This window comes from Puntigrus tetrazona, chromosome 19 (genome assembly GCF_018831695.1).
Source record: "Puntigrus tetrazona isolate hp1 chromosome 19, ASM1883169v1, whole genome shotgun sequence".
NCBI classification, from domain to species: domain Eukaryota; kingdom Metazoa; phylum Chordata; class Actinopteri; order Cypriniformes; family Cyprinidae; genus Puntigrus; species Puntigrus tetrazona.
This window is the reverse complement of record NC_056717.1, coordinates 5,830,731-5,848,026: the sequence shown is the minus strand read 5'-3', so window position 1 is coordinate 5,848,026 and position 17,296 is coordinate 5,830,731. Positions and strand designations below refer to the sequence as shown.

Here is a 17,296-nt window from a genome sequence, read left to right as displayed (position 1 = left end):
ATTTTTTACTATTAAAATTATTTACAAAATCATTCAAAATAAAACAGACGGGTAGGAGAAACAGGTCAATAACGGCGCCATTTTCAAAAACTGAAAGTTGCAGAAAAGTTTGCCAAACTTTTAAGAGTCTTCTCTTCTACGCCTCACGTGTATATCATTAAGACCAATGAGATGTCGCGGTGGGCGGGGCTACACAATACAACACAATACAATACAATACGAACCAAGAGAGAAGTTTTGACGCTTGACGCTGATTACAGCTGCAGCGATTCAAATACATAACCAGTGAGCGTTTAAAACTATCGCCTTACTTTAGGCCGGTTCACAACGGCTTGTTAATTTGAGCGGTACGGTTTTCGCGGGAAATTCGAGCACGGCGCGGCGTCATTACGTCTTGTCCGTAAACACAAAAGAAGCAGTCCCGCCAATTCTACACTACAGCTGCAGGTGGAGCGTCGTTTAATCATAGCCTCCGTCGTAATAATTAAAACATTGTGATGGCGAATGTAATTTAGAAAGTAGTCCTATTATACGAAATGAAATGACTTTTAAATGTGCTCCTGATTGCTGATAGCCTGGCATTACACAAGATACATTTTAAAGACAACCACTTCGAAGGGAGCATAGTTTGCTTTTTGGGTTAAAGTAATGTCTTAAAAGGAAATTCGAATTATGCACAAGTTCTCTCGTGGCTCATTAGTGTTTTGTGACAGCACAATATACAAAATGTATATAATATTTATTATTAAAAATGTATATAATAGCACACGTTTAAAACAAAGGGCAATATGACAATATAAGGGCAAAATAAGTCAACAGATAAACAATTAAACAACTGCAGAATACGCCTGTGTCCTTTCTACTATATATTAGGCAAACAACGACAAAAAAAACAGCCCATGTGAAATAAGTATACCTGTATTCATAGTGTCCATAAAACAGGGACATGTGCTTCTAATTCTACTTCTGATGACATTTTTAAGTGTTCATCCAATTATAGGTCACGTGGCAAGTTTGATGAATGTTAGTAATTTCGTCTTCAATTTTGGATGAAACCAGATTTTCAGAAGGTGTCTCTCAAGGATGCTGAAAACCACACAATGCAGTGGGACAGACATTTACAGCCAAGAGGTCAGTATGTGGGATGATTACGCTAAAAATGAAAAATGCTTGAGATGTAATACAAGAAAGCATCCGCTGTATCTCAGAGTCAGACGAGCTCAATTAGTAATTGCTCTGAAATGTACACTAGTTCAGTAATCGGCTTAAACTACTTTTACAGTAAAAGAATTAACCTACTTCTAAAACTACTTTTTGTTTGAGCTCTTACCGTCTTCATTTAATTGTGATTCTTTTTCTGTTTTTCGTAACTAATTTTATTAATTCCGTGCGTCTGGTAATGCTTAACATCTCCAGCACAGATAAATAGACGGCACAAATAGATTGAAAGCCCTATAAACAGAAGATACTAGCCAAAAACACCTTCAGATAGGCTTTGAGAGCTGTGAAGGTTCCTGAGAACCGGTGGCATAGTTTCCTGTCCTTCAGCTGTTAAGAGAGCTACTTTAATAGGCAATTTCTATCAAAATCTTGGCTGAAGTGCCATACATATTCAGCTCTCTCTCGCTGATTGCTTATGAAAGTTATTTTCCCTGCAGGTGGTGGGCATTTGTTTCTGCTGTTTGTAAGTGAATGTTAAACTGTGTCTGCTATGAGATGTCTTTCTCGCGCAGAGAAAAATGCAAAAGACACCGTTTTAGCTTCGCGGTGTAAGTGGAATTTATTTCGGGGATCGGAGAATAAAAGGGTTTATGTTTCTAGTTGTGAGATGTTTTGTAACGGCACCGCTCGTGATCTGAAGTTGAGATTGCGGGTTTTGCTTGACATGTCCTTTAAATGCACAGCCATGATATGACGCTCTCATTTATGAACAGCACAGCAAATGTGATCACGGCAAATTAGCCTAAAAGAAACGAGTCTCCGCACAGCGCACTGTATGTGCTTTGGGTCCTATAGCTACATCAAAGTATCCACATGACAAGCTGTGATTGTAGATAATGAAAGCAAGTCATTTTGGGACTCTGTAGACGTTAGTGAAGAGACAGCCCAGCTCTACGTGTGCCGTGGAAAGCTTTTTGCCAGAGACAATCTATGATAAAAACCAATAATACTGTCAATCTGTACATTGTTACTCTCATCCTTCATATTTCTTTCCCTCCTCAAGCAGTACCTACCTGTAGATCTGCAGCACTTCTCTCTATGAATCACACAAACAGTATCTTACTCATGCCCTCTCAAATCTTCTACAGCACAGTTTCTTTTAGAATAAAAAAAGAATGCTGTTTAGAGAATACTAATATTAAAGAGAATACTTTAGAATGCTGTTATGCAGTATTAACATAACGCTGTTCTAAAGTGTTACCAAATTGTAATTTGTCATGGTTTATAATGTCTTATACATGTAACGTTCTCTTTCAGTCACCCGCCGTGCCGATATGTCTACAAATGCCTGAAAAGAGTACAAGCATGTGTCTAAAAAGGTGAGATTTCATTCAGTTTGACCTTACAGTCTGTGAGCTCCAAGCTTTATTTTCCGAAGCACGCTGCTTTCCTCCAACATTGCTCAGTATTCAGTTTTGTGCATGAGGTCAGTTTATTGAATCCAGGCAGGCTGGTACTTGGCCGCAAATGTTTGAAAAATGTTTTTGTGACATATTCTGCAGTTATTCTACCGTGTTGCTATGCTATGTCTAATGTGTCTAAATGCGGTTTTCATAAGTTTCTATGCAGCTGCTATAGGGTGTTCAGAGTCAAAAGAGCCTACCTCCGAGCCTGTGATATTCTGGTCTCTAGATATGACTCAGATCCTCCTTCAGTATACATAGGATATATGGGATATTTTTGCCCTTTTTTATCATCCGCCAAGCTAAAAATCCAACCCAGAAAAGTCCAAAAAAGTAACAGCACACCTTTCATCAAACGAGCTGTGTGATTTGAGGTATCATGACTGTAGCAAAAACGGTACATTTATTTAAATCCCTCTCTCTGAGTGTGAGGGATAATAATAACGATGCTTGCCTTAGCAACTGCCGCTAACTAGAGCCTTTCATGTGAATTATTATTTTTTGGGTTTAAAAATGAGTCCAGATGCATGCACAAAAGGCAGATGGATCTTAACCAGAACAGCAAGAATCACAACGAGCAAACAAGTACATCGCGCATGTGAGTTTGTCTGTGTGTGCTGCGTTGTCTCGTCAGGCCATCTAATAAACATTTACTGCCATCGGCTGAAAGCTCATAAAAATCACTCTGTGGGATAACAAGGTAACAAAGAGAAAGTGTGACTTTCAAACCGACTGGCAACAGTGTTACTTTGTTTTAAGCAACTTCTGAGAGAAGTGAGAAAAACACCTATGTAGTGCATAGGCTAGTGTGTGAGCTTTAGGTGTGTATATATAGCATAGCATCGGTTTAGCATAGCAATGCTAAAAACAGTACACTTGTACTTAAAGTGCTCTATTTTCTCACTCTAATTTTTACTTCATATGCTAAAAATGATTCTTAATCTTAAGGTAAACTTAAGATCATTTAAGTGTGTCAGCTATTTTGGGACACCATGAAAATGAGCTGAAATGCTGAAATGTATGCATTTACAGTGTATTTATTTACCACTTGTACATTTGAACCCATCTTTCATACACTACACTCAAGTGGGCATTTATGTAGAATCATTTAATAACCTGCATGTTGTTCCAGTTTCATGTTATCTGTCATATAGTGTGCCTTTCTGCTGAAAATCTCCACCATGGTTTTGAAATGACTTAAATGGTGAGTAACAGAAGACAGATTGTCAGGGTGAATTACTCCTGTAATTGAATGCTGTAATGCTGCTTAACCATATGAGCATTAAAATTTCACACACATGCATATTCTTTAATGAAGAACTGGGAAAAATTACTAAGTTGTTGTTCCTTTATAGGTTTGCAACCGTTTCCTGTCCCTGTTAGCCTGTTCTTGTTAACTGTCAGCAAACTTTGTGTACAAGTTGTATACAGTATGTAGGCATGTGACTACATTTACTAATCTCAGTTATGGGTTAGTTATGGCTGCCTAGCAACAGGTATTTTCTTCTTTTGATCCCAATTCTGCTGGCCAATTGCTAATACGCTTAAAATTTCACATGTTCCTCTACTCATGACAAACAATTAACCATGCCATATCTTAAATCCGATAAACAATTATTGAAATAATAACAGAAGGTGGTAATTGCACCATTACATTTATGCATTTGCCAGACACTCCAAGACAAAGTGTCTTACGTTGCATGCAAGGTACACATTTCGGTCTTTTATGCATGGCCTGGGAATTGTCCTTTGCATTGCTAGCTACAGTATGCTTCAGTGTTTCATTTTTTTGTTTGCTGTAGTGTGATAGTAGGAAATATCAGTTTACATTCCCAAACATTAATTTTGAGTTCATTGTGTAATGATGTAGTGACATTTAGCTTGACAACAGGCAGTGCTCCACACAGAGAAAAAAGACAAAAACATTGATGCTCTTAACTGGCCTTAAGTTAAAATAAGAAATTCTGGGACATTATGTATCAAAGCATTTAAAGCTGGCAAGTATAGCACCACAGACTGCCCAGGAGCCCCCTGATGATCCAGGTCTGGCAGGACCTGATCAAGAGCATGCAGTGACATTGTTAGGAGTGCGTGTATATGAGTAAAGATTTTTGTTCCTCAAGATCCATTTAGGGATTTAATTATATTTTTTGCATTATATCACATAAAAAAAAAAAAAAAATTAGTTTTTTATATTATAATATTGGTCTCAGTAGTTCTAGATGGAGTGGAGTGAATGAGTCTTCTCATAAAAAGGAGTTAAGCCTTTTCCACTTCCTTTTTCTGTCACGGTGCCTCTAGTGGGAATAATGATGTCTGAAAGTAGGGTTGGCATATAGCAAGGACAGGCAGAGTGGAACTGACAGCTAATAAATGAGCAGAAGTCTGGTTTTCGCCAGATGGAGACGTCACTCTAGCAATTGCTAAACATTTCATAGAGGTATATTTCGTAAAGCCTCGGTTGTCTGGAACTGATACCCATAATGCCACCATCACTGAGGAAAGGAAAGGGATTCTGTGACAGGGAAGAACTTCTGGAGCTAAATTTATCCAATTCTGAGAAAGCAGATAGAAGTTGCTACTTATGTCATGGCGAAACTTTAGACTGTTTTAAATGAGTCATTGTTGGCCTTTGCCTTTTGTTCTGTTGGCCAGAACAGTACCTGAAAATGTACACTGAGCCAACTGAAATAAAGTTGGTTTACAAGGTTGAACTATGAATACATGAAAATTGTTCTCACCTCATTGAAAGTGAGAACTCGCTGCATTTCTGAGTGTAATGCAAGCTGGAATCGTTCACACTATGTCCTTAAATGATGAAAACACATTTGTAAAGGAGACATTTGATATAGTTCATTTTTGTGACAGCTTAATCCAACACAGACATTTGGGACCAATGCTTGGTGACGTGTGTATCTACTAGAGCCTCATCTTTGCTGGAAACCACAAACGATTACATCAGTTGTTAAAAGGATTGCAAATAAATTATTTTGTCATCATTGTCAGAGCTAAAGTATTAATGCATTTTCTGCCATTTCATCTCTTTTATGCTAAACTGTATTATTAGACCGAGGAATCAAATAGAGTTGATTAACTGCTTTCTTTGCCAGCGTAACACTGACCACAGTTGTGTCAGCAGGTAATATTACATACTTCCTGATTGCTAGGCATTCTTTTTCTGAGATTTTATAGTTCTCCTTCCACTTATTTTCAAAATAATTTTTGGTGGGAGACTGCTTTGGTTTTAAATGTTGCCCGCAGATTGGTCGGTTTATACAGAGCCCCCTAAAGCCATAAACACACAGTGCGATTTTCAGCTGTCCCAGACGAAAGATTGTCTTCGTGAAACAGTCGTGGCTCCTATTCAGAGGTAATCCAGTACCGTACAGTGAGAGAGGTTCAAAGACAGTCAGACACCGCCACATCACATAACGGCAACAAAAACATGAATAAATGTCATTAAATGACTTTCTATTTATTAACTAACATTAACAGATTGTTCCATGTTCGTTTGTATACCGCGTGCAAGCTTTATGCACATAGTTCAAGTCCTATTCTCTGCTTTTAGTGTATCTCCGATGCAGAGTTACAGCGCCACATGCTAGCCCGGCATGTATACTACATCACTTTGGGTCAGTTCCTTGAGACGAGGGGGAAAAAGATTGGATAGGGAACGCTCTGGCTTTGTGTGGGCGTAGCCTGATAGGATTGCTATAATCGTACAGTGTGTTTTGGGCTTAAATCAAGGTTGTCCAATCGTGTTCTTGGAGGGACACTTTCCTGCAGAGTTTAGCTTCATCACACCTGCCTGGAAGCTCCTAGTTATCCTGAAGATTGTGATTTAACTTATTTTAGTGCTGAACTCTGTGGGACAGAATTGGACACCTGTGGACACTCCTGGAGAGTCACTGTCCTGCAGAGTTTAACTCTAACCCAAATTAAACAAGCAAGGCCTTCAAGATTAGAAACTTCCAAACAAGTGTGTTGAAGCTAAACTCTGCAGGAAAGCAGCCCTCCAGGAGCAGGATTGGACACCCTCACTCTAGGGCCTCTGTGTAAACCAATCAATCTGCGGCAGCATCTAAAACCCAAGGAGTTTGCCAAGATGAAGCTAAATCCTTCAGAAGCAGGTTTGAATGCCCCTGCTTTAAGGTCTTTGCATCTTTTAAAGCCTCTTTAGCTAGAAACCTTAGCTAAAATTGACATTTCTCACATCTGCCTGTAATTAATAATGCCTATAACAGCCTATAGTTGAGCGTATAGTTGAAACTACATACATCTGGGTAAATCCAGATGAATTGTGCTTGACTTTGTGGTTACAAGAGCTATGACGCTGTTCTTGTAGCGTGCCTCACGCAGGTGCGCATAGCTAAGATTTCCAGGATAATGTTTGGCATCAGCTGACAGTTGCATGGATGATGACCACCCATATCACAGCAGCTCCTCAGGGCTGATAAAATGACAATAAAACAGTAATCAGGCATTTTCCCTGATATGGAAGTTATATCTTACTTGCCTTGCAGTATGTTCACTAATAGAGAAGGCTTGTCGGTCATAGAGGTTATAAACTACAAAATGGAGCTGATTCTCTGAATCAGTGTCACTTGAACCTAGCGACTGATTACCATGTCCTTAACAAACTTAATGTTCTATGGTAGCTTTTGTTTCACAGAAATGCATAATTATTTCACTTGAACTGTCTTCGTTCATGTTCTTCTTCCAAACTGGGTTTGACCAGGGTTATCTGTCACATGATCATGTAGTTAACTCATCAGATTAAGTGGATGTTCTGAAGACACAGCCTCGATTTATTACTTCTCTTTTCAATTTGAATCAATTGAATGACGGTTTCCTGAAGTAAAATGTCAAGAAATTTTAGAAACAGTAGAACAATGTCTTCAGATGTCTTTCTCAACTGGCACAATGATTTCAGGTCTTCAAGTCTCTACTATTGAGCTGACGAGTTGAATTAGCGTGTTGGGGGAACTCCGGGATAATGAATGGAAACCACTGCATTAAGGCACAATCACATTAGCCATTTTTATAGCATAAATGTCCATCGTCAATAAAGTGATGCACAAACTACTAATCACACTGAAATCAATTTTAAACCAAGCAGACTTCTTTTGGTCAGGGTGTCAATTTCTCATGATAAAAATTGAACCTCATGCAAAAAAAATGCCCTTATCTGATATCTTAAACATGGAATGTGTGCAAAATATCATATCATAGATATTATAGAGATTATGCAAATGCATTAATTTGTGGTAGCTGTTGTTTTTATTAAAGTTATCATGCATTTTTATAGACTTTATCTACCCATTTGATCACTTCTGGTTTGTAACAAGGATACTGGTTGCCATGGAAAACTTGAGTATGAGTAGGACTTGTGCTGTAAGAGAGGTCACAGGTTATTTTTGTGTATATACTGTGATTCAGACTTCACCAAAAGCTGCTGACATCTCTTCCCAAAGTACACTCGCACCACTTCTGCCTAATGATCTCCTACCAAAGCGGCAAAATAACAACGTGTGAAAGCGGCGGTTATCTAACCAAATGCCAGAGCTGTAGTGTAAAACAACCAGAGGATCGGAAAGGATGTTATTCCACTGCAAAAAAAAATTATTGTGTTTTTCTTTAAAGGGACCTGGTAAAGGTGCTCCGAGGGGAAACAGAGCAAGAAAGAGAGTTAGGAAAAGGGAGAGGGAGTCGAGAGTTTCCTCCCACGTACACACGCAGGAAGTCACTGCTGAGCTGATACAAAGCGTCATTACAGGGCTGACTTATCCGTGCCGAGGTAATGCATCAGACCACTTCTCGATCCAGACGAGAGATGAGATGCAAATGAAATGTTTACACAGCTATTAAGATCAAGACACTTGACACAATCTCACACAAAAGCATGTCCTCCTTGTTCATTTCCGCACCGTGATTCCAAACCTCTTCTCATTGCATCGTGAGGTTTAAAGGCCAGTGACCAAAGACCACAAAAAAGGATGAGAGATCACTCCAAACATCAAACATCCTGGAAACACAGAGGGAGGAAGCAGTTTCATTAGGCCATGAAGAATCCAGACCAAAACAAAACAAGCAAGAACAGTTTGTGCGTATTTTTTCTGCGCACAGGAATGTGTGTAGGCTGTTCCGTTTTTTTTCAAATAGTGATTACATACATCTTTGGGAAAGCACACTCGTGTTGGTTTGTAACTGAGAAAAGAACTTTGAATGTGGAGGATTTATTGGAGTTTGAACTCCTAAGTTTGAGTGAGTAATACAGAAGAACGTAGGAGAAAAGGAGGAGAGGGAAGAGATGAGAGGAGGTTACCCGTAATAACAACCCTGCAAATGCTAAAAAGAGAGAGGCTGTGTTCTAAACAGTGTACTGTGCAGTATATAGTGCATTTTAAGTGTAGTGTGTGAAAACCAATGCATTACGCAAAGCATTTTTAAAAAGAGATGCAATTTGCTCATGTTAAAATTACACCTTTGAAAGCAAAAACGATCGTCTTTGAAAATTATGAAATGCTATTATTCGTAATGTAATCATTAATATTTGATGTTATACAACCTTAGGATGTCGATCGCGTTTACACACTACGTCTGAAACATTCATGCATCGTTATTTTTTTTTTATAATTTTTGCATTTTTTGTGCCAATGCAACTTCCAGTTGCTTTGTGAAGGAAGTGTGCTTTGATGTTGCCTACTATACTTTTTGATAGTGAGAACTGGTATTTCATGCATAAAGGAAATTCATTTTACGACAAGCAATTCTTAATGTTGTTTAGTCACAAGATCACTAGTAGTAATAGTAGTCGAGCATTGTCAGAGAAAGAGCGAGTGACAGAATGAGTGAGGGTGCAACATATCCTGTTTTGGAAACTGTAGTCACTGGTATGTGTGTGGTTGACCGGATGAGGTCGAAGTGCGAGGGGGGTCCGGATAAGCAGCACGGGCAATCAGGGAACGAATGGAAGGGCATTTGGTCAGCTGGGTCACAAGGACGGTGGCAGAAGCTTGAAAGTACGTCCTTCTGGAGGCGTGGAAAGAGAAAGTGGCTCACGATTTATCAGCTGTCCGGCCCTCCCTACGCTGCTTATTTATGACCAGCCGTAACCGGGAGGTGCTGGCCTGGCGCGCAGCACGTCTTTCCCGGCGCGCTCTGTGTACGGGAAGCCAGCGGCTGAAGTCCTCCCTGTGCTTTATTGATCTGGAAGTTGTTTGTCAGGGTGAGTGCTGCTGAGGACGCGCAAGATGAGACTCTCCCGCAGAAGGCCGAACGGAGCACAAGCCAATAAAAGCGTAACGGACTGCGCAAAAATAGACCGCTTTAATTGGGAGGAAGTGGGCGAAAAAGCTGGAACAATGAGGAGGAAGAAAGGCATGTGATTAAAATGCCGGAGGTCGAGAGGGACCCCACCTCACCTCGCCTCACACCGAACACTTCCACAGTGGCAGGGACAACAAGACAAGTCCCGCTTTCTCATCTGTCCAGCAAACTGTTTTTCCTGTGTATTCCCAAGCAAGTGGTCAAGTCATTGTTACACAATGATAAAGTGGCTCCTCATCCTGTGTAGGGCACAGTCATCTTGTAGCTACAACAAACATTTGTCAAGCAGCCATGTAATTCCTAAACGAATGATTAATTCGCAATCACAGAGACACAAATGTCCTTATCATTTGAAATGCATGCTCACACGCGCAATATATGACCCTAAAATATACACCTGTAGCCATATAATAAATCCTGGGGTAACTAAATGTAAAAACACTAAATTGTACGTTTCACCAGGGATGTTTTTTTCAGGGATGCTTCACCCCAAAATGCTAATTTTTTCATTAATCAACTTGTAAAATGTTGTCTTCGAAACACAATTTATGATATTTAGGATAAAAACCGAGAGGCTTGCGACTGTCCCATTGATGGCTACCACTTTCAAGGTGCAGAAAAGTATGAAAGACGTCCTCTGAACGCTCCATCTGCCATCAGTGGTTCAACCGTAATATTACGAAGCTACAAAAATCTTTTTTGTACAGAAAGAAAACAGAAGTAGGGATTTTATTTAACGATTGGGCACTGTGAAGTCGCGTAGCGCCATTATCTGGTGACCTCAAGTCATTTGTGATCATTTTGGAGGTGGTTTGAGACTTTAATCCCGTGCAAAATGGCCATGTCTGTAATTTGTAAAGTAAATATTTCTCCGCAAATGACCCTGTTATATTTGTCTGAACACCGAGGTCCCGTGATAACATTAGTCTCGTGCGAATCAGCATCTCTGTGCTTTGGCAAGCATCTTGCGATGTCATATATTTTATTTTTTTTTCTTTCCTTTTATCTATCTTTTGCAAAAATTAAAGATGCAAAGACACCATACTACTATTTGCATAAATCTTTCATAAAAAGAATAAAGAAAACCATCAGAAGAGGAAAAAACATGATAGATTGGCTGAAGATGGATTACATAGTATCATGCGGTAAGGAACATTCTTCTGTTTACAATATATAATAGTATGCAAAACTTTAACATCATATCCGGGAGATGAATTCGGGTGAAATCACAGGCGTCGCTTATTAACTATTAGTTATCTTCTCTATCTGTCCTTCAGTGTTGATCTATCAATCATTTTATATTTCAGCTGGTCTGTCTGTCTATCTTTCTATCTATCGTCTGTCTGTCTATATGTCTGAATGCATGTCTTTCTGCCTGTCTATCTATCTATCTATCTATCTATCTATCTATCTATCTATCTGTCTGTCTATCTATCTGTCTATCTATCTGTCTGTCTATCTATCTATCTATCTATCTATCTATCTCAATGCATTTTGTCTGTCTATCTGAATGCATGTCTACCTATCTATCTATCTGTCTGTCTGTCTATGGCTCTCATGACAGAATGGAGTAATGATGCCACATGGCTGCGCAACAGTGCTGTGAACATTCTTTCTACATCTCTCTCTTTCTCCTCCTCCTCCTCCTCCTCCTCTTCTCCCGCCTGCACTTAGACTAGCACACTGTGTCATTCCCTCTCTCAGTTCTCTCCTCCTCCCACCTTGAAGCGCCAGCTTCACGGCGCTTTGACTGACCCAACACTCATTGGATGAGCTTGAGAGGAGAACAGCCTTTAAGGATAGACCGTGCATCCCATCAACCCCGCTCTTTTCATTCTGTGCAATAAAAAAAGTTGCGTTTCGTAGATGCAAACGTGAACGCGGTTTTTACTCTGACCGCACTTTTTTGTTGCGACATCGCGCGCATTCTGAATCAAATCTACACCCGAGAATATTTGCCCGTCTTCTCCAGTCGGGACAAGAGCAAGAAGAGGACAGTTTTTTTAACCAAAGAAGCCTCAATACTCATTAACAAAGTTTCCAAGAAATCCACATGCGCACCAGGAAAGGGACAGATTTCCTCTCCGCGAATCCCGTTTCCTCAGCACATTCAGAGAAACAGGGGAGCTTGAGAAATCATGCTGATTTCTGTGCGGAGGGACACCACACTGAAGTTTCACTCCTGTAAGTTGGATGAGTGGGTTTAAGCTTTAAAAATCAACGTGTACCCTGAGAGTTTTGCCGCCGCGTTCACGAGGCACGGATTTTAATTTACAGAGCAAGGCAAGAACCGCAGAGGGATCATGACACCAAATGACGACCTGATCTGTGGTAAAAACGTTTTATTGAACTACTTCTACTGTCTTTGGCTGTTCAGTTTTGTTTAAATATCCAAAGTGTGTTTCAGTATTTTAGGTTGAAGGGTTAAAGCGAGGGCGCGCGCTTGGACTACGCCGTCGGTCTTATACACTTGCGTCTCGTTCAAGAAGTTCAACCGAGGTGTTTTCATTCAGCTTTGCGTTTGAAGGCGTGTAAAATGACAATAGGCGACGTTACATATCGTAGTCTGTTCAGTTATATGAAAAATATACTTGCGCTTTTTATTAATAGGCTTGTTATGTTTATGTATTGGGTGTCGTTAGGGTTGTGCAGTAGTCAACATTTAAATTGGATCAAAACCTTAGATCAAGGTTGTCTTAAAACCAAAATTTGGTATGACAGCTTTGATGAAAGGTTTTATTGGCTAAAATATAGAATGTGCTCATGAGGAATACCTGCTACTAATAAACAGGCAATGTGTTAATAATTGGCATGCTAATTAAATATAAGCCGTAATTGCTATTATTTTTTTAGTAGCCAAGCCATTATGGGCTTCCCAAAGAACCTTTCACGATACCGATTATAGAGTAACCGTATTTTCTTAGTGCGAAGAACCTTTTAATTATCACAAATATCTTTTTTTCACTGAAGAACATCTGCTTATCGTTGCGGATTTCAATAGTGTACAATTTTCTCATTTAGTTTCCGTCAGCAATTGATTTGGTGAATGACAGGCATTTTAATTTCTGCCGAAAGCACGTCTCAAGTGTGTCTCTGTCTTCATGTTTTCAGAGTCTTAGTTCTTCCCATCCATTTTGACAATGGAAGCGTTCCAGATGGGGCCGCTGAGGCTCACTCTTCTAGTCCTGCTGAGCGGTGTGTCTTTCGGAGTGGTTGAACTGGAGCCCCTCGCTCAAAACCGGCCTCAGTCCCTCAGTCCCCATCCGCCTCAACAGAACATCACCCTGGCGGTCATCCTGCCTCAACACAACACCGAGTACCCCTGGGCATGGCCCCGGGTCGGCCCCGCCTTGAACTGGGCCCTAGAAAAGGTGAACTCCGACCCCAACCTGCTGCCAGGCTACCATCTACAACTGGTTTTCAACAGCAGCGAAAACAAGGAAGGAGTGTGTTCGGATTCAGTAGCTCCTCTCGTGGCCGTGGACCTGAAGTTCTCGTACAACCCCTGGGCTTTCATCGGGCCGGGATGTGACTACCCGGCCTCACCGGTGGCCCGTTTCACCACGCACTGGGAGGTTCCGATGATCACGGGTGGAGCGAGAGCGCTGGGTTTCAATTTGTACTCGTCCATCACCAACATCGGCCCCACGCACAAGAAGCTGGGCGAGTTTGTGGTCAGGATGCACCGGCATTTCGGGTGGCACAAACACGCCCTGCTCATGTTCAGCGATAATAAGAACGACGACCGGCCGTGCTACTTTGCCGTGGAGGGGCCGTACTCACAGATGCGTGAGGACAACATCACGGCAGATGACATGGTGTTTAACGAGGATGATGAACCCGTCCGTTATGAAGTGCTTCTCCGGGAAATCAGCCAGAAAGCCCGTGGTAAGTGTGACACTCGGTGGGGCGGGGAAGCGATGTCAAGTGCTAATGGCAGGCTGATGTTAGATGTCACATTCGTAAAATGAAAAAGCTCTTGCTCGCATTTTCTGGCTGTCATCGGTTTGAAGAAGCTCGTCTAATGCTTTTTGGCTTGGGCTTGTTATGTGTTATCATTTAACATAGCACATTCCGGTGAAAACAACTACGTTCACACCGCCGCGTGCGTATTCTTGTGGAAAAGAAGTGTGCTTAATTGTTTTAAATTCGCGCCTTTAAATCTTAAAAGTATACTTGGTAACACTTTAGAATAGCTAACACTTGTTAACTATTAACTAAGACTTTTCCCTCAGTAGATACATTTTTAATTAGCTTCTTATTAATAGTTAGTAAGGTAGTTGTTAAGTTTAGGTATTGGGTTGGATTAGGGATGTAGAATAAGGGTTTAATTATATGCTTAATTAGCACTAATAAAGGGCTAATTTTCTATTAATATGCATTCTAATGAGCAGCGTTACTCTACACGTTTATATAATTGATAATAATAATTATATGTATAATATCAAAATAAAAATTTACTTTAAAGTGCATTTAAAATTGTAATAAACTTTTTACTTGCACACTAAAGCACATGTACTTGATTGTAATTGTAAATATGTACTTAAGTCTTACTTAAATGTAATATAAACGTCCGCTATTAGTGCATTGTATTTATAACATGCAGTTAAGTGTCTAAAAACATTAAGTTTATCCTTTTAAAGTTATTTCCATAATAAATTTGTTTTTTAAAAGTACGATAAAGCCTTTTTTCACAAGGATATGGTTGTGTTTGATCATGAAAGAAACTTGAATTATAATCACGCCCAATACTTAAGTTATAAATTCACAGCTGATTTTTGAGAAGAAATTCAGTTAATATGTCTCTGAAAAGACCTGCTGTCGTCACATTATTGAAATGCAGCACGTTACTTAAGTGAGGCCATATCATTCCTGCCTGTCACTAATGTGATTGCTATAAATCTCTCTCAGGATAGGAAAATTTGCAAAAAAATATCGCGAGGTTGGGGAGTTTGGAAAGGCTTGGAACCGGTATTTTGAAATGCCAAACAGTTGAGAATAAGAATCAAATCCGTGAAGACGATACGTTTTGTCATTTGGTACAGGTATATGGTTTTCTTCCTCTGTGGTTGCATGCATTATTCATGAGTTAGACAAGAGGATTGTCTCTGATGCCTGTCTATGCAGACGTTATTTGATCCGTTCTTGTCACCCTTTAAATATACAGGACGACTTGAGAGTCACACCTGGTATAAAAATGGAATGTGGTTGTCGGTCTTAAACATTAGCATTAGTTTACATGCACCCGAATAATCCACTAGTAATGGGATCGATCATTTGAACACCTCAATTAATACATCAGAATATAATTTCAATAGAATTGGAAAGGGTGGTGAAGTAATGTGATCAATTGGAAAGAATTTAAAGGGATATTTTACTTTATCCAAAATATCTTAAACTGTGTGCCGAAGACGAACGAATATTTGAATTTAGAATTTTGACTAGAATTTGAACGTTTTCAATCGAATTCAAACCCGCCTTCTGTACCTGCGGAGGGATTCGCGTGTTTTCATGCGTTGCGTGCCTTACGTCTAACGTCTATCTTTGGCAAACTGGCAATCGAATACTGAGTGCATATCAAACATTTGCTTAAAAAGCTCATTTGATGTGTATGTCAGCTCCAGCGATATTTGTCTGCTTCTGAACACGGAGCTGGGGTTTTGTTTAGCATGAACTGCAAAAGCATGCAAATCTGATTGTGAAAGTTCAGTGTTCGTACAAACTAAAATCTCAGAATATAAAATTCAGATTGGGTTCATTTAGACGTAACTGTTATCTCCATGAAGACAGGCACTTTATTGTAATTGTAAAAAGTACAACAAAAAACGCAAGCCAAGTTTAGGGTTAGAAATGTAAAATAAGGCATTAATATGTGCTTAATTAGCACTGATAAATGGCTAATATTCTTGTAAAAGCAACTAATAGGTGTAACGCCATTGGATGTGTCGACGGCTGAATGTGACAGAATACAATTGCAAAAGTACACCTATTACATCCTTTAACGGTGTGTACCTAGATAAGAAAAGAAGAAGAACATTAAATTTGACTGCTAATGCAAATATTGACAGAGATGTGACTGACGGGTTTATACCGAGAGCCTATAGGCTTTTATTAAGTGCAGATTTATTACTCGGGTCTGTCTGTGAGCTGCCACAGGTCCCGCACAGGTGAACAGAAACAGGAAGCAGAAGCCCCTCGAGCTCATCTGTGCCCGAGGCTGAGAAATGAGTTCACGCAAGCACAGCTCTGGAAACAATTAACTCGGAAGAGATGCAAGAGCACTCTACCTCGTCCCCGTGCCCCTATTCCCAGGGTCTGACAAGAACAACGGAGCATTTCATAAAAGTTTGTACGGCTAATAAAATCCTGAGAATATGAAAAGTAGAGAGAGGCACGAAGGGAGAGACAGAGAGATACCGAAATGTCGAGAGGGGAAAGAGTACAAAAGGAATAATTTTGAGAAAATGACTGGCTCGCTGTTGGCGTCACACGCCAGGAGACAGAAGAGTCAAGGTCGTCTTCTCTACAGGGACAGAATGAAAAGAGCCGGCAGACAGGTGGAGACTGATAGATGTAGGGAGTTAAAGAGCTGAGAGAATGGGTGGCCGTTTTTCCCCTCGCGCTTATTCTGGTGGTTTTTGTAGTTAATGGGGCAAAACTGATTCAGTGTGATTCGGAATTGATCTATACGAATATTTCGTTCTTGTAAATGTTATTTTTTTTTGGACATTTTGGACAAAGCGTTACGGATGAGCGATGTGTACGGCTGTCTAAAGGCTGCACGCACAATACATCAGTAGAGTCTGTGGAACAATTTATATCATTCAAAAGGAGCATTTACACAACAAACATACACTTGAACCTGCGGATAAATGTCTCAGCCAAGGACAAAAAGGCTGAATGGAGATGCACTTTACAACATCTTAAAGAAAACCCCCAGCCAGTGTTGCTTGTCATGACCTCTATGTTTAAACGAAGTATGCGTTTCTTTCATATTGAAGTCATGAAAGTGGATTTTTACCACTGAATACCAAATAAATAGATAGCTAATATAGAGTCAGATTGGTCTCATTGATATATACGTGCAAGATATGTTGCACACATGTTTCCGATGCAGTAAAGAACTCAACACTTTAAAACAGTGCACAGTTACATCTGTGTTTTACATTTGTAAAACATTGTAGTTAAGGTTACCTAAATAAAATTTTCATAAATTGGATTTCAGAGTGAACTTGTCGAGTTAACATAACATTATTTTTGTACTTTTTTTTGTGCTGTTAAAAAATATATATAAATATATATAATATATAAAAATATATAAATATGTAAGTGTACATGTAAAT

General features: G+C 39.8%; 1 protein-coding gene and 1 long non-coding RNA gene across 2 annotated transcripts in view; both read left to right on the top strand.

Annotated features, from left to right (window-relative positions):
- The first annotated feature begins 267 nt into the window (after positions 1 to 267).
- On the top strand, positions 268 to 9,234 carry LOC122324223. Its single transcript, XR_006247116.1, has 5 exons — positions 268 to 447; positions 1,060 to 1,131; positions 2,479 to 2,540; positions 8,268 to 8,421; positions 8,586 to 9,234. It is a non-coding gene; the product is annotated as an uncharacterized LOC122324223 (long non-coding RNA).
- Positions 9,235 to 11,648: 2,414 nt separating this feature from the next.
- Positions 11,649 to 17,296, top strand: part of LOC122323838 (atrial natriuretic peptide receptor 1-like) — a 24,395-nt gene continuing 18,747 nt past the window's right edge. Inside the window, exons 1-2 of the mRNA XM_043217941.1 lie at positions 11,649 to 12,284; positions 13,065 to 13,841. Coding sequence (XP_043073876.1) covers positions 13,094 to 13,841 — 748 coding nt within the window. The 5' untranslated portion in view covers positions 11,649 to 12,284; positions 13,065 to 13,093. The remainder of the gene's footprint in view (positions 12,285 to 13,064; positions 13,842 to 17,296) is intronic.